Genomic DNA, 27,570 nt, shown 5'->3' with positions numbered 1-27,570 from the left:
GAAGCTGGTTGAGTGTGCTGGGGAAAGTGAAGTGATTTGCCTCTTGTTGCAGGTGATGAGAAAGCCCATTTAGTGTCAGGCACTGTCGGTACCCTCCCCCCTTTAAGATTTACTTTTATTGTTAGTGTATGGGTGTTTTGGCTACATGTATGTCTGCGTACTACATGTATGCAGTCTTCCAGGAGACCAGACAAGGGCATCAGATTCCCCAGGTGGTTGTGAGCCTCCCTGTGGGTGGTGGGTATTGACCCAGGTCTTAGGAAGAGCAGACAGTGCTCTTAACAGCTAAGCAGTCTCTCCTGTTCCCTTGGTGCATTCTTAACAAGGCAAATGGAGTAAAAATCTGTTGTCACCCTATTTCATTCATGGTTTAAGAGTAGAATAGCTGTCATCCTGGTGAGTGTTTCTCTTGGCTCTTTGTTAGTTATAAGTGGGAAGGAAATAACAGTACTACGTGGATTAAAGTGAAAGCGACACCAGAGAGAGGTAGCTTTCCCATTTTGCTCCCTCAAGGGAAACATGCACAGATCTTGGTTTTCCTGTTGTAACTGTGGGAAAACTAGAAACCGCCTAGACATTCTCTTGATCATAAGGATGCACGTGCATCGTCTTAGCGAGCTTTGCCAAGAAACCATGGGTTGTGTTGGTACTTGAAAGGGTCCATGAAGATGGGAAGTAAACACCAAACAAATATATGCCCACAGTTAGTTATGGAGGTGGCTCTGTGCTGCTCTCTACACTGCATAAAGGTTTGCTTCTGTGGATCTGATCCTACGTAGCTGAGCAAGGGCGGTCAGAAGGAAAAGCAGCCAGTGCCTTCTGGACAGAACGGAGCCGCCATGGTGGAACCGAACAGTCATCTTGGGATGAGAGGACTCGGGGTGTGAGGGGAACAGAAAGGTGCAGTGGATGGCCTCTCTATGAGCCCTGCTGTGTTAAGAGTTCTGGAGGCCTCTGGGGATGGAGCGTTTTCTAGAGGAGCTGCAGGGTAGCATTTACCCGAGGACTTGCCTCCTCATCTGTTCATACAGGTTAACAGGTCACACTTCATGAAGGTAGAGAAACGGAAATGTGGAGCCTTCCGGGTTCCATAAAGTTAGATTCTTTTGTGTAGCAACCTGCAGGCGAGACAGAATGGAGGCAGAGCGCTAGGTGCATCCTTCCCTAGGCTTGGCTGCCGGAGACCACTCGGCTTGTCTCATTCTTGTCAAAGGCTTAATCCATGGTCCCCCAGGGGTCTGGGCAGAGTGTGTGGTGTATGCATGGCCGTCTGTGAGGGCTTAAACGTCTTAGAGAAATGTTCTTCAGTGAGGGTAACTCTCTCTTCCGGAGCCATGTGTATTTTGCCTTCAGAGAAGCCCATGAGTTCACCATTACTCCTAAGGTAACTTTTTGTTGCTGTTTTCTGTTTGCTTGTTTTTTATGTCAGAGGAGCACCATGTGAGTGAACAGTGAAAATGAGAACCTGCATCTCATTGGTTTTGGTTTGTTGGGATGATGAACAGCACTGAAGCTTTCAGCTAATTTTAAGGACTGGGCAGAGGATGGCATGATGTTGGTATAGCCCGATGGGCTTGTCTGCACCATTCTCTCAGCCACTCTTGCCTCACCACTAATCTGCACAAGGTGACTAGGCTCCTAGGGCCATTTTCTTTGGCCCCATTGCTTAGGGCTGCCCTGTGCGGCTCAGGTGCCTGTCACTCCCCTGGACACACTTGTCCTGCTTCCAGGCACTCTGCCCACCTGGTTTGGCACCGCTTGCCTTGCCGACAGCTTCTCCTCCTTGGCCGACTCCTGGGTTTCAGCCCTCAGGCTCAGTTTTGCCCTTTATCTCATTAGGTGATAACCCTGAAGTCTGTGCCTTCTCTCTGTGTATCACAAAGTGATACCTTCCAAATCTGTCTTCTGCAGCTCAAACTAAGCTTCGTGTTAAAGCACTTCACATGTGCATCGGGGCCCCAGAGCGATGTTCTGCTCAGTTCCTAATCCATTCTTCCCAGGTAAACAGTAGCACACCTCGCTCACGCTCTCTTTCTAGTCCCTCGTCTTTCCACCTGCTGTGGACACTGAGGACAACACGGTGTCACCTGTCAAGTACTGTCCACCACACGAAGTCATCCCTACGTTTAGTTAGTGTAGGAGTGTGTGCACACACACTTGTCATGGCCCTCTTGAGAAGGTCAGAGCACAGCTTGGGGAGTCACCATGAGGATCCCAGGGACTAACCTCAGGTGTCAGCCCTGGAGATGAGTGTTCTTGCCCTCTGAACACCCTTTGTCCTTTGTCCCATATGCTTCTGCCCCCCTCCCTCTCTCATTAAGTTAAGGTCTCTCAACTGTCCTAGAACTCCCATAGTGGGTTCCGAGCAGTGTAGCAGCCCCTTTCTCACCATGCTTCAGCCACACTTGCCCGCTTTCACTGCCTCAGGGTACCAGAGCGTGTGGTCTGGCAGCTAGCAGCTTGCCCTGTGTATGGCTGGCCCTTTCTCGTGGTTCAGTCCTGACCGCTCCTTAGGGAGACCTTTACTGACTGCCAGAGGGAGGTTTAGTTTTATGCACCCATTTTCCCTCCTGTGATTTTCCTGCACACTGGAAAATTTTCAGTACTGACACTGAGTGCAAACTCCTAAAAAAAGATATTTGTTCGTTAAATGTAGTAAGAAAATGCAAGTAATTGAATTCTGAGCTAAAAATGCCTCCATATGGTGGCTGAATTTTCATTATACTCCTTCCTATCTATGCCAGTGGCTAACCTTGGAGCAGTCATTTTAGTAACACGTGTGCGCAGAGCTAGGACACAGAGAGATGCTGAGTAGGAGTGGTTGGCAGCCACAACACTAGAGCAGCCTGCAGTTGAGGGTTCTATGAGTCACCAAGCGTCAGGGCATCTCTGTAGTCTTGGAGGTCTGTCCTGTGGGCGGGGTCCGTCAGTGAGTCGTAAGGTGTGATGTTACAGAACAGAGAGAAGTTAGGACAGCACAGCATTGTTGATCCCCTCAAGTCTGCTGAGGTCCTGATTCTGACAGCACGTTTGAAGGACCCGGGTTGCTACTCAGTTCCTGAGCTGTCACAGGAAGAGTTCAGCTATGCCTGTAATAGTTAGTATCATAGAAGACATCGGAGTTTGCAGCTGAAGGCAGGACAGGACAGTTCACCACACACAGGGCAGAACGTGTCAGAGCCACTAAAAGATTCCTGATAGGTAGCTAGTCCCGTAATGGATGTTCCAAGTTGCTCTGTGAGGGGTAAAGAAGAAAATGAATAAATGAAACTGGGCAGGGTGCATTAAAAAGCGGAAGCTACAGTGACTGGTGAGGAGATAGTCTTGATGTCTGCTGGCTGGAGGACTTGCATAGCTGGAGGTGCAGTTAACATATCCTAAAAGGCTGTTGAGACCCTTAGGAATTCCTGCCTTTCAAGTATTGATAGGATGCACAGTCTCAGGAGATAAGCATAAAAGATGTTAGACTGGAATTTACCCTGAAAATATCAACTAAAAGGATGTCCACCAGAACGGCTGCTGTATGAGGCACACAGCATATGGTTTTAGGACCGGGGCGGCTGCAGAGGGAGTGACATCGAGGACAGGACTGTGGGGAACTTCCATGTTTAAGGAGGTGTTGGTGGAAGAGTGTGGGCTACAAGTTGTCAGAACACGACATCGTGGACTTTGGAGAAAAGGAAGTAACTGCGAAGCCGTGGTGTCAGAGAGCTTCGGCTGAGGAAAATGAGGAGCTCCTCTACCCAAAGCCGATGGCTTTCACGACGACATAGTGCACTGCCAGCCCTCAGTAACTGATGGAAAACATGTTAGTCATAAGGAGGGGAAGAGATAAGTATTTGTAATTTGGATCAATACAAATTGATTCTCGCCTATGAACATATCCAGTTCAGTGGGCCAGTGTATTAAAGGTTGAATATTTAAAGGTAAACTAAGGTGTCTTAATTCAAGGTGTGCCAGTCAGAGAAGGCACGTGGTGCCACCTCATTAAGTGTCCCTGAGAGTGTCTGTGTCAGGTTGTCCTTAGCTCTGATCAGTCTATGGGACAGAGCCAATCTAACATAAAGAACCAAGTTTTAGAAAGCAAAGTGCAGATGTAAAACAAAACACACAGGGCACGTGGGTAGGCAGATACTTAGCAAAGAGAAAACAAAACCAGGAGTTGAAGTTTGCTTGGAGGGTGGAGTTTGATAGTGGAGAAGACCACCAAGGTCCGTGTCCTATCGAGGGTCCTGTTCCGGTGCTGTGAATGTAGTTTCTTTGTCCCGAGGGTCTTTACCATGTGTACAGAGACAAGTATGTCTGTCTGCATTTCAGGACCCACTCACCTGCCCAGGCCATGGCCAGAGGCTGACAGCGCTGCTCTCTGGAAGGGAGCCTTTGTGAAGGATATGGGATGCCCTGCATTTAGTGTGAGTAGATACTTAAATACCTGAGTACTGTAATGATTTTTCTTTGAACTTTTAGGTTCTCCTGAAAAGAAAACGGAACATTCTCCAAACCAGAAAAATATCACTGCACACCCAACCAAAAATGGAAGCTCAAGTCCGATATGTAAAGCTGGACAGAAAACCTCAGAGAATCCTGTAGTTAGGGGTCACGCACAGAAGGGAAATGACGAGTCTGAAAGTGAATTTGAATCAGACCCCCCTTCTCCCAAGAGCAGTGAAGAAGAACAAGAGGATGAAGACGCACAGGGAGAACACGGGGACTTTAATGATGAGGACACTGAGCCAGAGAACCTGGGTCACAGGCCTCTGCTCATGGACTCCGAGGATGAGGACGACGACGACAAACACAGCTCTGACTCGGAGTGTGAACAGGCTAAAGCCAAGGGAGGAGAGTCGAGCTCCTTGCGCAGAGATAAACCTGGTGGTGCCCCGGAGCCTGCCGGTTCACCCGCGCTGACTCCCAGTCAGGAGTTCGATGTGTTCGGTGCTGTTCCCTTCTTTGCAGTGCCCGCTCCAGAGCTGCAGCACAGAGGGAGTGGGAAGAGCGCCTCCCAGCAGATGTTTCCAGAGCAGGAGGAATATGACGTGTTCACAAAGGCACCCTTCAGCAAGAAGGTCACCGTACAGGACTGGCCCGCCGTGCGGCCAGACACTCGCCCCCTGCCTGCACGACCCAGAAGTGTAGACATATTTGGCTCCACTCCCTTTCAGCCATTTTCCACAGCAGCCAGTAAGAGTGAAAGCAAGGAGGATGTTTTTGGGCTCGTGCCCTTTGAGGAAATAACCGGGAGTCAGCAGCAGCAGCAAAAAGTCAAGCAGCGTAGCTTGCAGAAACTGTCCTCTCGCCAGAGGCGCACGAAGCAGGAGGTGTCGAAAAGCAACGGGAAGCGGCATCACGGCACACCCACCAGCGCCAAGAAGCCCCTGAAGCCTCCCTACCGCACACCCGAGAGGGCCCGCAGGCACAAGAGGGTGGGCCGCAGAGACTCACAGAGCAGCAATGAGTTCTTAACAATTTCGGACTCCAAGGAGAACATCAGCGTCGCGCTGACCGATGGCAAAGACAGGGCCAGCGTCCTGCCACCCGATGAGAGTCTGCTGGACCCTTTTGGTGCCAAGCCTTTTCATCCTCCAGACTTGTGGCACCAGACCCATCAGGGCCTAAGCGACATCTGTGTGGATCACACCGCCATTCTGCCTGGGAGACCACGACAGAATTCAGTACATGGGTCATTCCACAGCGCAGACGCATTGAGAATGGATGACTTTGGTGCCGTGCCCTTTACAGAACTCGTGGTGCAGAGCGTCTCTCCGCAGCAGTCCCAGCCGGTGGAATTAGACCCCTTCGGTGCTGCTCCATTCCCTTCTAAACAGTAGACACTTCAGCGATACTCCTGTTCAAAAAAGTATGAATAGTTTTATGAATCTGGAAGAAATGTATTTGTATAGTTGTTTATATCATTCACTCACCCTCACAGGTTAATCAGGATAGGTGATTTTTAAATAAACCAAATGGAATTATTTGTACAGGGTAGTAAGTTGATGCCTTCTTCAAGCAGGAGAAGGCCTAAATCGAAAGCCAAGGGCTTTTGCTACTGACAGCTCAGAGGTTCACCCGTGGGGCTTCCTGGGAAAGCTGGTGTGTACCGCTAGGGACAGGAGAGCCATCACTTCGGATATCAAGATGTCACGTAGGGGCACACCCTAGATCCAGCATTTGAAGCCAGGCAGGCTGACTGTTTCCACCCACCAGGGAAGAGTCTAGAGTATGCTCTCCATACACTTCTCTGTAAGGTAGAGCCACAAGAAACTGACTATTGTGCCTAAAAAACTGTTGCATTAAAAACAAAAAACCAAGTGCCATTAACAATGGACTCTGTGATGATAAGGATATGAAATGATGTATATATTAGCTCAGTCTAGCCCTTTACGGTGTATAGAGCAAGACATTACATGGTAATATATATGCGGTTTTTAATCTGTCAAGAAAAAATTTTTACAATGTGGAATGCTTAATAGAAGCCTAGAACAAAAATATAAAGAGAAATATCTGGCATTTGAAAAAAATGTAAAAGAATGACACATCAAAAAGAAAAGCACCATCTGGTACTTGAGAAATACTTTGTCTTTGAGTAGGTATTTGCCAAAACCTTTATCATCATGTCCCTACTGAAGTACCTTCATAGAAAGGGGAGGGGCAGGGTATATAGAGATTTAATTTCAGAAACAATGTAGCTGAAACTTTAATTTTTTAAAGAAGTTTACAATGTAAAATCATGTTGCATTTACTGACACACTTATGACAGCACTTCCCTCCTCCAGCAGGGCAGAGTCCTGGGCTGCAGTTCCTTCCTTCAGGGTGAGAGGGGGCCACCCAGTCCCTCTGCACTGACAGCCAGACCCTCAGTGGGTGGAAGAACTAGATGGTGGGACTAGGAGCTTAATTCTGCTACCCGATTGCATCGATAGTGAAAAGAACTAAACTACCAAATTGCCTTTAAAATACATCACCAGTCCTAATGAGAAACTTGAAATTTTGTAGTTGTGGTCAGTGGTAATAGTTATACATCAGTTAATGTGAATGTACTGTCCGTGCTTCCTGTCTGTCCTAAGTTATGATTAGATGTCTTTACAGATGAGCATTCGAAGTTTCTAGATCAACAGCTATTGCTATTGGTAGCTGTGTTTTAACTTTGCCCCAGTTAGTGTCCCTTAATTAGTAATCTTCTTAAAACCTTAACTTTAGTGCCCAGAGAGGACACATCATTTGCCTACTCTCAGAGTTCGGAACCTGGAAAGAAGTGAAACACAAAACCAAGCCACGGTCCCTTTTTATGGTTGTCTCCTCCTCTGCCAGCTCAGCCAAGGTAGTGTGGACAGGACAGGTCACGTCACACCGCCACCCAGAACAGGGCTACACCACTTAATGTCCTTGTGCCAAAGGCAGAGGCTGTGTTTGCACCTTTCTGTCTGGTTCTCAGGTTGATTATTCTCACTAATGCAAATGGCAGTAGGCCCTCTACGCTACCGAACAGAAATGCTTTCCTCCTAAAGTAATGAGTTGTGACTATGAAGTCAGAGTTCCACTCGCCTTTCACTGCACTGAATACTTAGAAGTGATTCACTCGCAGCCCCTCCGGCTAATGCTGGACAAATCCTTAGGAAACAGCTGTGCCACAGCCTAAAATGTTTACATTGCCTCCGACAGCCCAGCGGGTGACGCGCCTCTCGAGACCATCTCGTTGGACAGACTATTTCACTGGAGGTCCAAGGGGCGGCTCCTTTGCGTTACATTTTCTCATGCACAAGAGAGCATTTACCCAGCACCCAGCACCCAGCACCCAGCACCCAGCACTCACTGAAAGGCTGGCTCTGTTATGAGACGGCCCAGTTCTGGTTTAAAGAATGTCATTTGGGTGTGCCCTGTGCTTCCCAGTATGCAAAACAGTTCTAACTAAACCTGTTAGACTTGAACATCAAAGGGAAGGCACGTTAGGAACCCAGCTCGAAAGTCTGAGGCCAAAGGTGTCACCTAGAAGCTTTAACTGTGCTCATTAACTTGGAATCTTTTCTTAAAAAGTGGACTACTTGCTTAACTTTGATCACGTCAGCAAAACGCTAGTATTACCAGAGGATCTTTCAGGGCACTTAAGAAATGGATCTACTAAGGCACAGACGTTCTCGGTATGTAGTTGGAGAAAAGGACTACTCCAAGTTGGGTGAGAATGGAACCGACCAGAATTTTAAGCACTGAGTGCCCCTCCCCTGAGCTGTGTACCCTGGGCATTTATGAAGTCACGTGGCTCTCGGATCTGCACACCTTGCGATCAGTCCTACCCTGTTTAACAGGGACTGACTACTCTCCTCTTCCTGACAGAAAATACGAAGGTGGAGCCAGTCTTGGGTGTGCCTCCCTTGGGTTATCCAGATTTGGGCACTTCACTAAAGCACTGTCAGAAGGCGCACATGTATTAATGTCACTACCCGTGGGGAGTTAGGTATTATCTGTTTAATACATGTAGAGTGCTCAGTGAACTCTGTCATTCTTTTTCTTTTATTTCTAAGCAAAACTAGTCATCAATTTACATCCAGTTACTGAGTTGACAGTCTACTGCGTCTACTGAGAGAACAACAGATGACTGTTGGAAAAAATTTACACTCGGTGGTGTTCTCTACTAAGATAAAAAGACACAGGCACATCGAGGCTCTCTACTACGGAATTAATGTGAATTTAAAAAGGCAATCGTTTCTCTTAAGAGCATTCACTTCTAGTGACGGAGTTTACAAAAGCCATTAAAAGGAAGAAGTAGATGAAAATACAGAGGGCTGGGTCTGGTTTAGGTTATTTTTTTTAATTAAAGTTCACAGTGCTACAGGAAGACTGATTTTATTACTATGTTCTTTTTGTGACTGAGAGATCATCCTATACTAGAAGGAGTAATTGCCACTTGTTCTTTCTTTCGCGGTGCTGGGAACTGAACCCAGGGCCTGGCACATGCTGGGCGAGCGCTTTAGGGCTGAGCCACACCTCCAGCCTGGACGAGCCCTTTAATTGCTGGCAAACGGCTTTAAGTGCACTTTCTTTGATTACACTTCCTTTTTTTTTTTTTTTTTTTTTTTTGTTAAACTTGATTTTTTTGAAGCCTTTTATGTACCACTAAGCAAATAACTTTAATTTTTAAATAAACTGGGTTTATATCCTTAGTTATATTTCTAATTGTTATAAGACATACTTGCTAAAGTAACTTAAGCCCTCAAATGTAGCCGGGAAGAGTTTGAGATAGACTTCAGTTACTTTCCCTGTACCCAGTAAAGCACTAATTTTGTTACCTTATTGCCTTTACATTGCTTAGTCTTGAATTCTGTTCACTGTTTTGTTTGAGATTTAAAGTTATTTTCTTACTGTATTTATCATACCTACTGTTTTAATACTCTGCCGTCTTTAAATGCAATAAATCCCAAACGGATCGCTTATTCTTCATAGCCAATGCCTTTGGAGTTTTATTATTACTATTTGTATCATTAAAAGTTTCATCACAAACTTCCGTTCAGTTCTTTCATCATAGATTCTGTCTCAGTTATGTCCTCTGCTCTCCAAGAGTTCATGGTTAAGGATTTAAGAAAATGCACTTGGCCTCTTTTCTGCAACAAGAACGCTTCGTAAAACAATTGTCACAGATTTACCAATACAGTGATTATGAGGTCAGAACACAGGTCTTAGCATGCCTTTTCAATCACTTGTCTGGCACAGTTTTTTAATTTGTACCATGTTTTGTTTGGTTGGTTTTTTTTTTTAATTTAAAAGACTCAGCATTAATTGAGTAAGAGGCTTTGGCGTGTTATAGAGATGGACTGGGTGTCAGGACGTGCTAACTTTGGTGACAGAGCTGCAGTCTAACTGAGAGTGCAGGATTCTTCCCTCTGGAGCCTGATTGGTGGCCTGTACACGTTCCCAGCTGTGACGAGGTTCGTTTGGTTGGGTGTGAGTGGACTTCTGTTTTGAAGCAGTGCAGTCACTTAGATCGGTTACGGTCGCGCTCTCCCAGGAGGAACTTCATACAGTATTGAGATGGTTACTTTGAATAATTCCTTTCTAGGAAAGGCAGGCTCAAGCACAGCTAATGCTCAGACTGAAGCCATGATCTTTGGGAACACACATAGCCTGGCATGACAGAACCGACATGCTGTGCAGGACCTCTGTGCAGGACCTCTGTGCAGGACCTTGATGCCACACTGGAGGAGCAGGGGGAGGGCCCCGGTGGCCGCTCGCATACTGTGTGCGAGTTCACTCTCCTCAGGAGGGCTCTACTGCTACTTCTATCCGAAAACATTTTAAAGGGTAGGTTTCAGTTCTAGAGCATTCTCTCATCAGCCCAGATAACATTTCTTAGCAGTGTAAACAGCTATGCGGCAATGCATATAGAAGACCCCTCTGCCCCTTCACTAGCAGCCAAGCTGCTTCCCTGGTAGGTGGAGCTGGAAGAAATGCTACTGCTTGGGTGGACGCGGACCTTCTCAGCAAGTGGCAGGGATCCAGAGGGGCAGGCCTTGCCCCGTGGCATGTAACACAGGGCAGGCAGGGCGTATCTCTAGGGGACTGCCAAGTGGAGGGTTGCACAGCTCTGCGTTCTTCACAGTGAATCCTCTGCCCAGTGGGCTGCGGCTGTGACAGCCCTGACTCATTTGACTTTACCGTGCCATTTCAAGCTGTAATGTATCACAAAGAAGGACAAGCAGCACATACTTAGTAAACCGTATTTATTTACATAGGCGCACTTGGTCACGCAGGTACTTAACTGCACTTAGTATAAGCCACAGAGATGAACAATGGCTTGCTGTTGGGAAAATGGCGTTATAGAGGAAGATGACTGATTATTAAGTGAGTTAGCTGCATCTCTATAAGTTATAATTTAAAACAGTCACAGTTAAAAACAGTCTTCGCTTTTAGAGTTTGGATAAGCTAGTGAGACTTGCTTTTTTAAAATACTGTAGCTGGAAATACCATTTTCAACTTATTTTAATAAACTAATATAAACAACTATACATTATTACAAAGCTCAGATTTTTAAGCATTTGTCAAATATTCTTTAGTGTGAATAAATTTTTTTATCAGTAGTGCTGTGCACACAGTAGATGGTCAATAAGTGCGGACATACAGAAGTGTTTAGAGCTGACAGCAGTCCAGTCATTCCTTTATAATAAATACAACAGAGCTTTGTTTTTACAATACTGAACATTTCAGAGGACATAGAATAACTGTCCTTACATTTAGGTCTTAAATTTAAAGAGCAGTTGTTTGAGAACAAAGAATGCTGTTCTTAGGTGCGTGGTACATACAGCAGTCACTACAGAACTCATGTACACAAGGAACCCAGGCATTGTAAGAATTAAAACGTACACGTCTGGGCATGGTGGCACACGCCTTTAACCCAGCATTTGGAAGGGAGAGGCAGGTGGCTCTCTATGGTTACAAGGCCAGCCTGGTCTTTATTAGCACGTTCCAGGGCTACAGAGTGGGACCCTGTCTGAAAAAAGAAAAAAAAGTAAACTTAAAAGACTCAGTATATTTTTTAGAAGAATTCATAACAAAAATGGGTCTACATCTAAAATTACTGGATTTTACTGTTTTTACTTAATAAATATTTAGTAGATTTCCTTCTGGCCAAAATGACAAAATGTATATTCAAGAACAACATTGGCCAATAAAGGATATTTTCTGAAAATATATCCCACTTTTTTTATTTATATCCAGGTCATCTAAAATTGAGCATATGAGTTGAATTTGTGACCTAAGGTACAACAGCCACTTCCAAAATAGTGTTCCGTCATAACAGTGCTATGAATTAGTGTCCTTTCCTGCTAACATTCCAGCACGGGAGATTTATTTCAGCGCCACTGGACTGGGAAGAAGGCCCCTGCAGAGGTGTATCGATGTTCCTAACACTGGATACAGAACGTGCATTTAGGGATAAACGTCAATGACAAGAACATTCTATGGTGTATTAGTTAATTCCATTTTTTCTAAAAATACAGCAGTATTTAAAGCAGCTTGTCAACTTATTAGGAAACTTAGTGGTGCTTTATAGTTTGGTGGACAATGGAAGTTTTCCTGAATATTGAGTATTTAACTTATGCATCTAGAAAGACTAGGAGCCACTATGTGACGGCAGTGAGATCTACTGCCGAGTTTAACAAGGCCAATGCTCCAGCTCTCAACTGTCATGGTGTTTATAGGTGTTTTTAAGGTGTCAGTCAGACGTCGGCACAGAGCGAGCCGGACTGCAGAGGTGAGTCTCACTGTGCTCACATGAGCCATCTGCGTGCTCTCAGACTTAGGCTCACATCACCCAGACGGCGCGGCCTGCAAAGTAGCATCCGCATAGTTTTCAACCCATCGTCATGAAACTTGGAACGACAGAGTTAGAGGTGAAAGTTGTTTGGGAAAACTAGGTTCAAATTCAAAGTTCAGTGTCAAGAATCCAATTATAATATGGGATTAAATAATATTTCATTTGGAGCAAAAATTAGGAAGTGGGGACTGGGCTATCAGACAGTGTGTGGCTCAGTCATGCCCTAGTTTCCAGTCTAATGTTTTTAAAACCAGCACGTTTGTCTCTCCTCTCACTACCTTTCTTAAAGGCAGAATTAAGTGTTTTGTTAGCAAACATAAAAACAAACATCACAACAAAACCAAAACCAAAACTGTAAACGTTCCTAAGGAGAGGAGAGACTGGCGCAGGGCAGTGGGTCATCGGGTGCCAGTTTCTCACAGACTGCGTGGGGCTGTGGTGGTGGTGCTGCATTGCTTAGCTTGGAGCAGCACAGGACGCAGCAACCCTGGCCTTGAGGAGGCACTCAGGTTTGACCATTGGATGACAACGTCTCCTCTGAGAGTCATCATGCAAGACAGACGCTTCCATTGCTTACGGACAGGAGCTCTTCCTAAGGAATGCAGTGGGTCTCATAGAACTCAGAGTCATTTCATACCCAGTGCTGCTACTCAAAAACGTTCTCAACGCATTTGAATTCCACTGCTGTACCAACAGCGAACCATCGATGCAGGGGCCAAGCACAGTTCTTACTAGAGATCCAAGTAAATGTTTCCATTTTTATAAAGCATGACTCATTAAACGAGTAAAAAAAAAAAGGAGGGGGAAACTTAGAAAAGCGGGGTCTGAAATTCCCCAGTGTATTGCTGAATGACTGGGCTCACCAGGGGCCGTACCTGGAGTCACAGATGGGACACAAAGTCAGAGCAAGGCTTGCTGTGTCTGTACTGCATGACGTACACTGTGGACTGATGCCACCAGTACAGCATCACCACTGCAAGGACGTGCCAGATCTGGTGGCTTGACCCCAGGTAGTTTAGCTGTCCTGGAAGGGAGAGCAGAAGAAAGGCTGATTGACTATAGATTAATTCAGACCCAAGTATTTTTTAAAGAGGCTGGATTCATACTTAAAGTTTTATTCCTTAAACTTGCAGCTTGCAGGTTAATGTCAGAAATGCTCGGAACTGTTTCTAGGTGACATCAGGCGTATGTGGGCACTATGGCCTCAGACCTCGACTTTATATTCTTAGCGTCGTAACTTGTGTGGGACAATGAAATAGGGGGTGAAGGCACCCACCATCAAGCCTGATGGAGCCTGCTATCCCTCAAATCCACGGGGCACGGAATAAGAGGGAGCCCACAGAGGGGAACTTGATCTTTGAGATTGTCCTCTGACTGATGATGGGACTGTGACCAGCTCACAGGTGCACACGCAAGCACGCACACTCGGTAAACGTGAAAAAGTAATGAAGGTTTGATTTCAGCAAGTTCATCTTTTGTCTTCCACTCTCAGCAGTTGGTAGAGTGGGGGAAAGTATTGTAAGAGACAGGAGGCACTGGAGCTCCAGACCGGCACGGGTATCCCCCGGGACACAGCACTTACACTGTCCGGCTGCAGGTGAACCTGCTAGCGCCACACAGGAGGGAAGGACGAGATGATCATTAATACAGGGGAGCTTCCTGATGTCTCGGTTAGCAAAGCCAGAGCAAGAACACCTGCCAGCCTCCGCTTTAGCCCTGCTGTGGTGCTGTGGTGTAGACACCTCTAGCAGTGGTGTAGGACGCTCCCGCCTTGACCTACTGTGTGGGATTGTGGGAGGCTCATCCTCTTACCTGTAGGAAACGTTCCTAGGCACTAGACATCAGAAATCACAGGTCCAGCCCTAATGTGTGTAGAAAGTGACCCTGAGCCTGTCTTCCTGCAGTTCTTGCTTTATGTCTCTGCATATGAATTCACTGTAGTACGAACAAGTGGGTATGGACGGAAGAACATGGTGGCTAATGACACGGCCCCATGGTAAAAAGAACAGGGGTCAGAAGTCACATGATCCTTGGAGTCTGATGAGCACTGTCACAAACTTATGTCAGTGACAACAGTGTCAGCCCCAGCCCTTGAGCCCACATCACTCTGTAGGAGATCTCTATGAAAGCCCCCTGAAATTTAACTTTATAGATTAGGAATAATAACTCCATAATTAGCAATTCTGAGGAACCATCTAAATTTTGATTCTCAGAAGCATTTACTTCAAATGCGTTTTCAGAAGAGAGCTACAAAACCGTGGTGACCAGGGACCTACCTGGGAAGTACCGTTCCGGGACTTTGGAGATGTAGAACAGGAAAGCAAGAAGAGCAATCACGTACATCACAATCACTCGGGGAGCGAAGTCCTGGAAAGCAAAGCAGGTTTTCTTAGGCTCCCCAGTTCCACTGATACCTGCTGGAGGTCAGAGGTGGGGTTTAATGATTGCTAGATCTCAGTCATCTGCTGAGGGGCTCCATAGTAACGGTCTCTTATTCCCACTGTACAGGAATAGAGGTCTGAGAGTCTGGCTGCTCAGGGAACTTGAGCTGGTGACAGTCTGAGATGCCCACTTCCTGTACTAAGTGGTTACAGAGCACCATGCGTATGAGAGCTGAGTCAGTAGAGATCTGAACAGATCTAACAGCCCTGTCCAAGGCAAGAAAGGCTAGAGTAGATTTCCACTTCCCGGATAAATGCCCTGAGCCATTCTATAGATGCTTCCCTCTCACTGCTGAGGCATGGTCCTAAAGGTCTTCCCCACTCTAGTGAAAACCACAAGCTAAGACACATACACTGTTCCCAATTCTCATTACAAATCCCATTTACCAATAATTACCATAAGAAACAACTTTTCAAGTCCATGAGAATGACCCTGGCGTCTCCAATCTAGGATCCTCTAGATCGACAGTCTCGGATTTCTAACCCTCCGAGAACCCACCACCCACCACCCGATGGGCCGAACCCTTCCAGAAATAACATCTTTAGGAAGGACAGCTCTTCCCATCTTTAAAGAATGAGAGCTTTTTAGTGAATTTCTTCCAAGGCTCCCTTTTGCTTCTTTGCTAGGATGATTGATAATCGTACTAGAATTCTGTTTTTAAGAACCATTCATTGTCTATTTACCAGTTTCCTATCTTAAGTCTCGTGAAATTAGTATTCCAATTTTCCTAAAATCCATCAGCTCTTGTTCTTGTTCATTTATCATTATAAGCTTAGTGTAATTTACCGCCTTTAAAGTCGATCACTTCTGTATCAGTTACAAGTCGTATATTTCTGTTAGAATTAAAACATGGGCAGCAGCGTCTCGTTCTATTGTCTTATTCTTGGAAGACCAAGACGGCCAGAGAAATGGTGTCTCACACAGAGGACAGCAGGTCTCTCCCTCTCATCATGCTCTGTCCCTTCCTGGTCTTTTGAAGAGAGGACTGCTCTCCCTCCCGAGAATCCCAGGCCTCGATCTCTGACACAGAACTGTCTTTCTCCTCACTGGTTCACCAGGGGCTTCCCCGAGGCTGATGAGCATCACACAGTGACAGCAAGCCCACCACGGCCCTTCCTCTCCCAACTCGGTCTCCTGCAGTGACAGCAGCAAAGTGCGCTGAAGTCAGACAGGGCTCCGCGGCAGCCGCCGCACTGGTGAGCTTTCCTGGCCCACGCTTACACACCCAACCTTCTCCAGCTTTCTCTCCAGCACACACTGGGGGCTTTTTTACAGGAATTTCTATGAACACAGAAACGAATTTCTGTTACCCTCAGGAAGATGGAACCCTATTGGAGTCCTTCCTGTTGTCTATCCTGCTGCCCACAGGACCTGAGTCATAGCAAGAGCTTTTCCTTTACTTCTCCATCCATTCTCCTCGGTGGGTTGAACAGACTCCTGTGGTTCCACTCGTACTGCGGTTCCACTGCGTACTGATACACTACGTCGACTCTTTATTACCGTCTCCACTGCAGCCTCACTGCGGACCCCAGGTCTGCCTTTGTTTCCATCCCTTACAAATCTCCAGCCAGAAAGTCCTCCTCGGTGCCTCATCCCTCCCCCTAAAGAAACCTGCTGCTCCCACTTCTGTAACCCGTAGTCTGCGGTCTTCTCACTAGCCCAGTGGGCAAACTGCAACCTCAGAGGCTGTCCCCAGAAACGACGTGTCCTTACACACGGTGACAGAGAAGGAATTATCTCACACGGTGGCTCGTCAGGGATGAGTAGAGGCTAACATGATTTTGAAAAGTATGCTCAGTTACGTAGCTGCGGAAACTGTTTCAATGTGCAACTAAAAGCATGAAGGAGTCAGAGCCGCCCACGTGGCCTGATTACAGCGCTTTATCCAAGGAATGAAGATGAAGGATAAAAAATAAAGATTCTGACCACACTCCACCTACCTGTACAATGGGAGCACTGATTCCTCCATTGAGCCAAACCCAGTGAAGAGTGGGGATCACTCCATATCCCGACACCGAGCAGAAGATGATGGGGCGGAGCCTCTGCCACTGCTGTGTGAGGTAACTGGGGTGGATCTGTGCGAAGAACACTGCCAGGATCATGGCGAGCACGGTGATCAGGTACACTTGGCGCCAGTACTAGAGTGAAGAGAGAACAGCCTTCTGGGCACCTACATCAAGCATTGCGGGCTCTAGGGATTGGCGGTGACGTCCGACCCACAGCCCATCCCCTTTAACGCGTGCTCAATACAAATGCTAAGTTTTGAAAGTTTCTTAGGACGACAAACCAAAATTGAAAGTGAACTGGTAAAGGGCCACACTTACTTCACGTACAAGGGCATTTCCTGAGTACCTGTCACATGCTAGGCACAGGAGAATGTTGTAGGAACAAGAACATTTCCTGAGTACCTGTCACATGCTAGGCACAGGAGAATGTTGTAGGAACAAGGCTGCCTATGGCATGGGCTCTCCTGGTTACTGAGCTCAGACTGTGGAGGGGCAGCCTTGAGAACATGATAATGTAATGATAACACTGTGACCAAGTCACAAATAGGATGTTGGGGAACCACTGAAGCAAGAATAGTAAATGTCACCTGTGCCTGCAGACTATGCTGTCACACAGGAGACAACATCTAAGCTGGTGAGGAATGCAAATGCGGTGTGCTGGGAGAAGGAGCAGAAAGGGCAGGGCGGCTTGGAGAAGAGGTGACTAAGACTAACTCTGCCAGGCTGACACACTGGGGACTGCTAAGGAAGAGAGTGTACACGCGCGCACACACGCACGCACACACACACACATACACACACACACATCAGATTTAGGGGACAAGTCTGATATAAGAGAAGGTCTTAATAACTGACTCTTTGAGACAGGGCAGCTGAGGAAGGTTCAACCTTTTCTAGCCTGAGGAGCCGAATCCTAAAAGGCTAGCCTTTAATGGCTTCCACTGAAGGGCACGAACAATGATGGCCCAAGTTTGTGGAGAATAAGGGAAGCCTGAAAGTCACTCAGACAAAAAGTTTAGAGCCAGCTAAGCATACATAAAGAGCTATGAAGCACTTAGTTCCTAACTGAACAGGGAAGGGCTCGGGGCTCAAAACGAAGCTCCTCAAGGCAGGCATCATTGCCGGGCTCCCAGGCTTCTGTGGGCTGCTCAGCTCTAGAAATCGCCTGTCAGGGCGTTTGTCTCGTGTGAGCCCAACGGTCCCGTTTTCAGGCTCATCTCCAAGTGTTTTCTATCTCTTGAAAGGCAGGCGCCACTAAAACTAACTGCTTGGAGCTACAGATGCCTGAGAGAAGGCACTGACTGACCTCTCTTGTATGTAACTGTGGACTTCAACGCCATCGTTTTCTGGGGTTATTTTTTATTTAATTTTTATTTTTTATAAAATAAGCCTCCCGTTTTGATACTTAGGAAGAGGTGAACAGAAAACATGAGTGCATATAAAGCAGCTGTCCCCGCAGCATGTTTCCGTGCCTTCCCTTTACGGATCCACAGAGCTGCACACAGTCCTCTCTACCCCTGGGCACACCTGATCAGTTTGCTAGTAAAATCCAATTGATCTACACAGTAATTACATACGTATTTAATGATATACTAGGTTATAATCTATCTAAGTCTGAAAATCACGACATAGTTAATAATGGTCCTCACATATTAAAACCTAAGACTTTTCTTCGGTAGTCAATTTTTTTAAAAAATTTTATGTGTATGGGTGTTTTGCTGGCGTGTATGATGCATGGCGTGTATGATGCGTGATACCACAGAGGCAGGAGAGGATGTAGGATCCCATAGAGTTGGAGCGACAGAGCGCCATGAGCTGACACGCACTCTCTGGAGATCACCCCGGGGCGTCTGGGAGACTTACAGCTCCCTAACTGCGCTGCAGTGGGTCCATGGCACAGGCAGGGAAGTTTGTGCAGGGCACACTCCGCTCACTGGGAGAGATGACAACTGTGTGTTATGCTGTTCCCAGGAGAGAGCCATACTTTGGGCTCTGAAAGAGGTGTGGTGAGAGAGGAAGTAAAAATCAAAGTGTGACAGTAGGGCGGGGTCGATGGATGCTCGTTCACTGTGTTGAGTGGGCTTTGCTGTGTAGCTCAGCCTGGCCTGGTAACTGAGATCCTGTGCCTCTCTGTCCTGAGTTACCCCACCACAGACACGGGCTGCTGTGTTCTGTCTGTTGTATCTCCACACTTACGGTCACAGTTTCCACCAGAAAATTAAAAACAAAGCAAAACTATGGGCCCATCGTAGATATCAGAGATCACAGGGATCTTCTGAAGATTAACTCTGTCCCCACGCAAGTCTCTCCTGCTGAGTTGCAGTCATGGATTTAAACCGGCGTAAGAAACTCCAAACCCTACATAGCAGATAGGGTGTGGGAGCTCTAAGCACTTACATTATTGCAATAAAACGCATAAAATACTCCTGAGACATAGCAGCCCAGGATGCCGATAGAGATCCCTGCATAGTCCAATGCCATCCACCTCCGACACGTCTTTTCTGACCGATGACAGGAAAAAAGATGATAGCCCACCGAGCAAAGCATGCAGACCTGCAAAAGGAAACGCAGACCGTAAGAACCAAGGGAGAAAATGGAAGGTCAAGCAATTCATGAGTGGCGCTCAGATACAGGTCTTGGGCCCCACATGGGCCTACGAATCAGGGACACTTGAGTGCAATGCAGCTCATCATAGGCTAAACCGTCACTGATCTGAGCTTCTCCAGTTCAGTAAGACGGGGCTGCAATCACCAAAGACTTACACACTGTAATTATTTTAAAACATAAAACTGTAAATAAATAGCAAATATTGGGAAATAATACAATCCAAATATTTTTAAATGCAAATATTTTCAAATTATCTCCTAAGGTTACTCTGATTATGAATGAGTTGACTTTTATACAGGTCAGTAAATTTGCATATATCCCTTAGCAGAGATAAAAGGACACAGACTTGTACACTGCAAAAAATATAAGCCCCTGTCATTGAATCTATTCCTTAGAGGTCACTATTAAGAACATGTTACATACCTTTCAACACATGTGTTCCCAGGACCTGTGATACACATGTGTACAAACACATGATAGATACTTTAGAGTAATCAATTTACTCATTATAATTCTAGTGTACAATGTATTTTCTTCTTGTTGCTGTGAGACAAGGCCTCACTATGAGCCCTGATTGGTCTGGAAGTCACTACATAAATCAGGCTGGCCTTGAACTCAGAGACCCCTTCCTCTGACCTCAGGTGGTGGTTTAAAGGTTTGTGCCAATATTCTGGGCTTTTTTTTTTTTTTTTTAGATCATATAAATCTTTCACATTTTAGAGTATGTGCCACCACACCTGGCTACAATCTGTTTGTTTGTTTGTTTAAAGTTCTAAGTAAATATGGCTTCATTATATCCGTGAAAAATAAAATGTGTGGGTTTTCCCAATGGACAGCAAAGCTACTGAAGTAGTCAGTTGCTCTGAGGACTTGAATCTGGCTACCGACTCTCAGCTGTATGTCACGCAGTGCCTTACAAGCATTATAAAGACGAGGCCTCTACTCCCTAGAGATACTTTTTTGAGACTCTCAGCTGTATGTCATGCAGTGCCTTATAAGCATTATAAAGACGAGGCCTCTACTACCCAGAGATACTTTTTCGAGAAACCCTGCTGTAACAATTTCTACAGAAGTTAGTGTAGACCATAGAAAAGCAAGGAAAGATGGTATTGGCCGTGTGGTGCACGTGGTGTGGCTGCAGGTGAGGGAAAAGCATTATAGAAGGAAGGGCTGACACTTGAGCCGTGCCAGCATTCAGCCAGTGTTCGTACGACATTTGGGGGAGAGATCCAGGAAGACGAGCCATATAATGAAAAACATGAAACCTATAAAGAACAAGATGCAGACTCTTCATGCCGTAACTAAAGTCACATACAACAAAGTGCTTTAACTGGAACCTCGGCCCAGGTACAAAGCTTCTGACGACATGAAGACTACCCTTCCAGAGGTGTGGACAAGCACAGCCCCGGGGAAAAGGCTGACTTTATCAAGTCAGTGACACTGGGAGTGGAGAAAATGGGACAGTAAACTACTGTGAAGTACGCCCAGCTGACAGACGTGTTTCAAGCAGATAGCTGCTAAAAGAGAAATGAAAGTCCAGTTGTTTGTTCTTAAGCAAGCCTAGCCAGCTTGAGGAGACGGGTGTCCACACCTAACCAAGATTTAGTCCATCTGCTGGCCCAGCCACAGGTGCTGGCCCAGCCACACGTCCACCTCGGTGGTGTCCTCTGGTTATCCCTGCACGTACATGCCTGAGCCTGGAGAGACCATGGTGGACTTCTCTCTGGGCGAGAACAATCTGCATCACACAGAGCGACGCAAGAGGCAGCGGCGAGATAAGCATAGGCAGCACAATGATCTCACTGTGGAAGCAGCCAGTGCACGGGCAGAGAGGACGCCATGAGGCAGCCACGTGTGCAAAATGTCCATTAGAACTGCCACAGCAAGGCCACCTGTGGGAGTGCGGGTACAGGTGACTTCTCCTGTCTGTCTTAGACTTTGGTCTGCTTGACTGCTGACATGTGTATTAGTAACTGACAGTAATTAGAAAAGCCAGTAATAAATTTGACCTCATGAAGAGAGGCATCTGAGGAAGAGAAACTATGCTATCAAAAGGAAAAGAAAATTATCCCTATAAAGCCCTCCATATTTTAAAAGGTGAATCCACTTCTGTATGTTCTGTTTGGAGAGTGTAGCCCTTGTGAAGGGTTCCTAGCAGAACCAAGGTTTTGGCCAATCTGTATGTTTCAGATCCAGTAGGAAGCATCCTGTGGCGTGTCTCACTATCAAAGTGGGGAGATAATCACAGTGTACAGCCACGTACATAGCACTGGCAGGGTAACAAAGTGTGCTGTGATCTGGCCCTGCCAACGGCCTGCTTCCCTTCCTCCTCTGCTACCCCAGGACTAGGACGGAAATAATAAATACCTCTAAGTCTGGACGGCTAAGTTGTCCGTTGCTTCTGGCCTTTTCCGTAGCATTCCTCCTGGCTGAATGCCCGGCTCACTTTTCTGCCTCCTACATACGTGACTTGATCACCCTGGCACGCTTTTTCTACTCAGCCCTACACATGACTGCTGCATGGGGCATGGAAGTACACAGGGACATTAAGTATCTGCTAAACTAAAGCTGAAATGGCCGAAGAGGAAACAACGCGTCTCTAACGTTTTAGTCCTTTAGGACCACAGTTTAGAGCAAAATGCCAAGGTCTGGAATACTGATGCAGTCAAAGCACTGTGCGGTGAATTCCTAGGCTCCCCTCTCCAAGTGCAGCGAGCTAGCCTGCGCCTGTCAGGGGCAAGTGTGGTGTGCTCCCCTCTCCAAGTGCAGCGAGCTAGCCTGCGCCTGTCAGGGGCAAGTGCGGTGTGCTCTCCTCTCCAAGTGCAGCGAGCTAGCCTGCGCCTGTCAGGGGCAAGTGTGGTGTGCTCTCCTCTCCAAGTGCAGCGAGCTAGCCTGCACCTGTCAGGGGCAAGTGTGGTGTGCTCTCCTCTCCAAGTGCAGCGAGCTAGCCTGCGCCTGTCGGGAGCAAGTGTGGTGTTGCCGTTTCTTCTCATTTTCACGTGGGTCTCTACGCCGAGTTCTTTTAAATCATTGAAACACCAATGGGCTATGGCCTGTATTTATTTCCTGCTTTTCAATGTTCTATTTGAACACTTCGATTATGCTGGGGTAACTGCTCCAAAGGTACAGGAGTAACCGACCACTATCCGACTGAAGTCACTTCACGAGACGGACCCCATGGCTGACACTGCCTGGGAGGACAGGAACCCAGGACTGGATAGGCCCTGGGCCTAGTGGGAAAAGCAAAGAACCTTGTGCTAAAAGAGGCTGGCGACATAAAAAGTTCTAGTGACTTTTGCTATGCTCATGTCAGTGTCTTGCTCGGCCATCCCCAGAGACGCTGCCTCTGACCGTAGACAGGCTGAATACAGAGCCGCAGTCGGACAGTGCGTGGAGAATGAGAGAGCTGGGAACACCAGTTCTAAATGGGACGTCTCTATCAAATCTTCTGCAGCCTTCAGGGACCTCTACAGAAGAGGAGGCGGCAAGAATGTAGGAGCCAAGGGGGACAGGTGACACTTAAGGGAGGAGTGTGTTCCAGACACGACAGGACCGATACACAAATGAACTCACACGCAGTGTCAGCGTGCACAGGGCCACGCCTAAAGGAAGCCCCCATGCCCAGCACAGAGGGCCAACACAAAATGAACTCAGTGGTGATGTCTGAGATTTGCTTTTATAGAACTTATGATCTGTTTGGGCATTTTTTTAACCTCACTTGTCTTTTGCTTATATATTACAGTGTCTGATTTTGTGACTTTATGGGTGTCCCATGAATATGTGCCTCTGCCTGCATGCATGCGTGTGTACATGTGTGTGTGTGTGTGTGTGTGTGTGTGCGTGTATGTGTGTGTTCCTCCCCATTTCTTCTGTTCATCTCTGGTTTGTTTACTTCCTGTTTTGTAAAGAGAGAGAGGAAGGCATGGAGTTGGAAGGGTGGGAAGGTGGGAAGGATGTGGGAGGAGGTTGGGGAGGGGAAGCAGTGATCAGAATATATTATAGGAGCAAAAGTGTAATTTCAGTAGCAAAAAAATGGTCTGTTTGAAAAATTAATCAACGTTAAATTTAAAGATATTTTTATAGGTCCTTGGAAAAACATAAGTGTAACGTAAGTAATAAATTCAAACGTTAAAGACGAATAACAATGCAATCAACTTGAAACCAAGCAACTGCCAAGGAATCTAAGGAAGCTGACACAGAAGCGTTAGATCAAAGGCGGCAAGGAAGGCAGGCAGCAAGGTAAGGCAGTGGGAGACAGCAAATTCGAGTGCACGTCTGTTCAAACAGCGGAAAGGCGTCTTTCTAAACAGGCTTTAGGTAGACACTTCACCAGACAACAGAGGACAGTCAGACTCATGTCCTAGTGTTCATCTCAGCCAAGATGTCCAGAGATTAGAGAGCAAGGCACTCATGCATGCCTATAACCCCGGCACTTCATGAGGTAGGAAGCTGAGGAAAATTTGAGTTCAAGGCCAGCCTGGGCTCTGCAATGGGGCTCTACCTCAGATTGGAGTAGGGGGGAGGCGTGAACACAGTTCCCACTTCTTTGAAACGCAGTGCATTTCAAACTGCTGTAATAACAACCTCCAAGTACACGAGAGTAGCGGCCTCTGTGGGCTTTTGCTAGGAGAGCAGGTAAGTGTCCGGGGTGCCCTCGGGAGGCTGTTCCAAGCATGGGTCTGAAGAAGATCTGTGCAGGCACTTCTGACAAAAGCTCTCCTCACCCCCAACAGTGTCTGCGGAGCGAGGGACTCACCTGGAAGCAGAAAAGGCAGATGGAGCAGATCACAAAGTCTTCTCTGGATGCGCTGGCCGACGGCAGCACGGACGTCATGTCATAGATCCCCAGCGTGAAGAAGAGAAAGAAGCCCAGCAAATGACTCCAGATGTTTACCGTCTCGTTGGACAAAATAAACAAGCTATAAAGAAAACACACACACAGTTCAGATGCGCTGTGGCTCAGTGGTTGGGACTGGGGGAGGTGCTCAGCGCAGGCCTCTCTGCCTCTCGAAGACTGGCTGCCCCATTACTACTTCTGTGATTTTCTCCCATTTGCACCAATCCTGGGAGTTACAGCTGCCATTGTTCAACCCTCACTGCTCTCACTACTTCTTTCCTCAGACTGCATTAGAGTCCTTGTTCAGATGCAGTCCCTTCCTCCAGAAACAATGCTTGTGTGCAAACACTGGAAGTTAGCAGCAAACCCAGTCCCTGCTCAGTGCAAGGTGAGGCATAAACATAAAATACCTTTTAAGCACCCATTAAATAAATACATGTACAAAGTTCAGTGCGTCTACGAGAAGCAATACACACACACACACCCGCACACACACACACACACACACACACACACACACACACGAACCTGCTGGAGAGGTCCCGGGACAGGCAGGCAATGCCAGAGCAATTGTGCTATGCAGGTTCTGAAACCAGTTTCAGCTTCAAGAGGCATGGGTTTACCCCTTTTAGGAGCACTGGAGATTACTTTGTGCGTGGGTACTATTTGTCCTCTTAAAGCGCCTTGGCAGCACAGGCTGGCATAGACTCTACCATCCAGAGCAGGAATTGGTTTCTTCAGCCATGGAGAAAAGGTGTGGCGTTAGTGCTCCTGCTGCCTTCCAACTCTTTCGCAATTCTGGGAAATGGTTCTTTGTTTTTACTCATGACTGAAGATTTAAATGCTTCTTCAGGTCTCTAGCAGAACCAAATCTTTTGTTAAACTAACAACAAATCAATTTGGGGGGGGGGGTCTTGATAAGGTTTAATTATCCTTATTTCCTGTCTGTGGGTGTTTTACCTCTACGTCTGTCTGTGTATCACATGCACGCCTGGTACCTGCAGAGGCTAGAAGGCATCAAGTCCCCTGGAGCTGGAGGTACAGACAGTTGTGAGCTGCTAGGTAGGTGCTAGGAATCAAAGGCAAGCCCTCTGGGAGGGCAGCCAAAGCTCTCAAGCACTGAACAATCCCCTCACCCACACCCCGGCCACCAGGCTCTGAATCTGAAGTTGTGAAGAGCACAAATGTACAACTAGGTGTCTGCAGCAGTCCCTGTGGTTCTCACAGCCTTATCCTTATGAGGGCGAAACACGACAAATTCCCAATGACCAAGAATAAAGAATACCATGTATCTGCAAACACAGACTTTATCTTGCCTGCCATCAATATAAAGACTATCTGTAATTGGGGGAGGAACTAAAAGAATGCTCTAGAAGCATCTAATTACAGGACTGTTTTGGCAAGCAACACGACCTTCTGCCTGTTGCCTCAGAACTTCTCATTTCATGAAACCCAGTATAACCTGATTAACTAAACGTGCTCTATCCATGTTCCTTCCCAGGAACAGAATGCAGATAGAATGGACGGGCAGTCTCTCTTCACAACTAAAATCTGTCTGGGAGACTCCTGAAGTCAGAATTAGAGAGGGTAAAGGCCCAACTAGGATAAGATCAATATTGTAGGAAGAGTATCCACCCCCCCAAAGATAGATTACAATTGTCAGAAGAGCTAGGCACTCACGAATTTTGCTTATCTTCAAAATCAACAGGTTAACCCTTGCTCAAATTTCTGAAGCAGTTAAGAGGCAGGCTTGTTAACTTGTATCTGACTCAACAACTCGAGATCTAATGTTTTAATGTGGCCTGGTTTCGACTCCTTCAGGTTTGGACTCAACATCCAAATGCAGAGGTCAACATCCAAATGCAGTGGGTATACAATGTTTAAAGGAGCCTATATCTGGCCTGCCTCCTCCATCTCCACGGCAGGGCCTAGCTCTGATTTCTTAATTATGTACAGGAAGCACTGGGGAAATAAAGCAGGAATTAAAACTCAAATGGTGGCACCACTTGGTCATGCATTCAAGGCATGCCACAAAAATACTTTCAAGGCAGTACAAAAAGAAACGGGATGGGGGAAAGACCATGCTGGAAAGATCAATAAACACGCACGTGGTTGCTGGTTGAGCAATTCGACAACCCACATTGGGGAAAGCGAAGTCTGCCACTCCAGTGACCTGGAGTGCTGTACTGAACTTCTGTTAGAGTGATAACTTCAGTACATACAGTGAGTCCTGACAGGAGACCACTCTGAAAACTAAAGCCCTTTTTAAAAATTTTCTTTTCTTTCTGATTTTTTTTTTAAACAGGCTTTTGGGATTCATTTTAAAGCTCTAAATCAACAAACCCATTTTGTACAGAGGCTTCTAAGGTGTTCTGTTGGACCGGCTGTCCCCTTTCAGCTTTCTTTGCTATAGGGTTTTTCCTACACAGCATTTTCCACAATTACTATTATGTAATAGTGTAATTATCCCTTTAGTGTCTGCCACTCAGGTGAGACCTTAGCAGCTTCATGGGAACAAGGACCATGCCTGTCTTCTGCAACTGGTATGGTGCCTACCATTTAGCAGAGGCTCAGTGTGCATTTGCTAGACTACTGAATGAATCAGGGCTTCCCACATACATATGCGCAGCAATGTGGACTTGTCTGCTATTACACGGACATTCAGCTGGCCAACACTTCTGAATCCCCACTGTGCTGCCCTAGAAACAAAGCTCAGGTATACGAAGCAAATAAGGTTCGGCTATTGTCAGTGGGGAAGAGTCCAACCCATATCCCCAGTGATTACCAAATGGAAAAAAAGGATGCAAAAGCGCGTTGTAAACAGCAAAAGGCCAATGGAGGAGGCAACGATGACCACTATTAGTATCATTGTTAGTTCGTGGATCAAGGACCCGCGGAGGAGAGATAGAGCAGCTGAAAGATAAAGGGCCCAGAGGTGAGGAATTGATGCACACAGAGAATAGCGGAGAAAGACGGGGAGAGCAGACAAAAAGACTGAGAATAGAGGATGCGCCGTGGGGAGCAGCCACTGTACCTTTTGATACACAGCCTGGAGGGTAGGTAGGCCCGGTAGCCGTCGGTGATGTAGGGGTTGTCTTTGAGGGACACCGGGATCTGTTCATAGGTGTAGAGGCGGATGCCTCGGGGCACCAGGACCGGCCAGTACTGGTAGCTGCCCAGCTCGATGTAGTGCGCACTCTTCAGCAGCTTCTGATGCATGATTCCCAGGCGTCGGCCTGGCCCCGCCTCCCCGGGGAGGGGGCTTCGCCGCTGGCGCCCCCGCCCCGGAGCCGCCGACGCAGAGCCTGGTGCTTCGGCCCCCGTCTGCCCAGGCCCGGCTCCGCTACACACCTCCGCCGCTTCAGCTCTGGCCCGCC

General features: G+C 46.9%; 2 protein-coding genes across 7 annotated transcripts in view; one reads left to right on the top strand and one right to left on the bottom strand.

The window, feature by feature from the left end:
* Positions 1 to 6,816, top strand: part of Bmp2k (BMP2 inducible kinase) — a 95,819-nt gene extending 89,003 nt beyond the window's left edge. For all 3 annotated transcript variants that reach the window (XM_032916966.1, XM_032916964.1, XM_032916965.1), the window contains one exon: positions 4,468 to 6,816. In XM_032916966.1, the coding sequence (XP_032772857.1) occupies positions 4,468 to 5,828 (1,361 nt within the window). In that variant the 3' untranslated portion in view covers positions 5,829 to 6,816. The remainder of the gene's footprint in view (positions 1 to 4,467) is intronic.
* A 3,878-nt stretch (positions 6,817 to 10,694) lies between these two features.
* Positions 10,695 to 27,569, bottom strand: Paqr3 (progestin and adipoQ receptor family member 3). Of its 4 annotated transcripts, none has more exons than XM_032916586.1 (7): positions 27,228 to 27,569; positions 24,113 to 24,275; positions 19,147 to 19,302; positions 16,684 to 16,881; positions 14,578 to 14,668; positions 13,177 to 13,325; positions 10,695 to 13,032 (listed from the first exon to the last, which is right to left on the bottom strand). In XM_032916586.1, the coding sequence occupies exons 1-6, from the start codon at positions 27,410 to 27,412 to the stop codon at positions 13,183 to 13,185; spliced, it is 936 nt and encodes a 311-aa protein (XP_032772477.1). In that variant the 5' UTR covers positions 27,413 to 27,569; the 3' UTR covers positions 10,695 to 13,032; positions 13,177 to 13,182. The 4 variants fall into 4 exon arrangements, with proteins under 4 accessions (XP_032772477.1, XP_032772479.1, XP_032772478.1 ...); XM_032916588.1 differs by having other exon boundaries at positions 10,695 to 11,894; XM_032916587.1 differs by having other exon boundaries at positions 10,695 to 11,476.
* Between the last annotated feature and the right edge of the window lies 1 nt (position 27,570).

This window comes from Rattus rattus, chromosome 11 (genome assembly GCF_011064425.1).
Source record: "Rattus rattus isolate New Zealand chromosome 11, Rrattus_CSIRO_v1, whole genome shotgun sequence".
Taxonomy (NCBI): Eukaryota; Metazoa; Chordata; class Mammalia; order Rodentia; family Muridae; genus Rattus; species Rattus rattus.
This window is presented reverse-complemented; position numbering and strand designations above follow the sequence as displayed.

Bases quoted from the DNA above. Each gene is read 5' to 3' on its own strand.
- Paqr3 (XM_032916586.1), bottom strand. From the start codon at position 27,412: ATGCATCAGAAGCTGCTGAAGAGTGCGCACTACATCGAGCTGGGCAGC. The intron at 16,882-19,146 runs GTAAGTGCTTAG...TCTTCACTCTAG, and splicing joins ATGCGTTTTATTGCAATAAT to TACTGGCGCCAAGTGTACCT. The intron at 14,669-16,683 runs GTAGGTGGAGTG...TTTGCTTTCCAG, and splicing joins TCAGTGCTCCCATTGTACAG to GACTTCGCTCCCCGAGTGAT.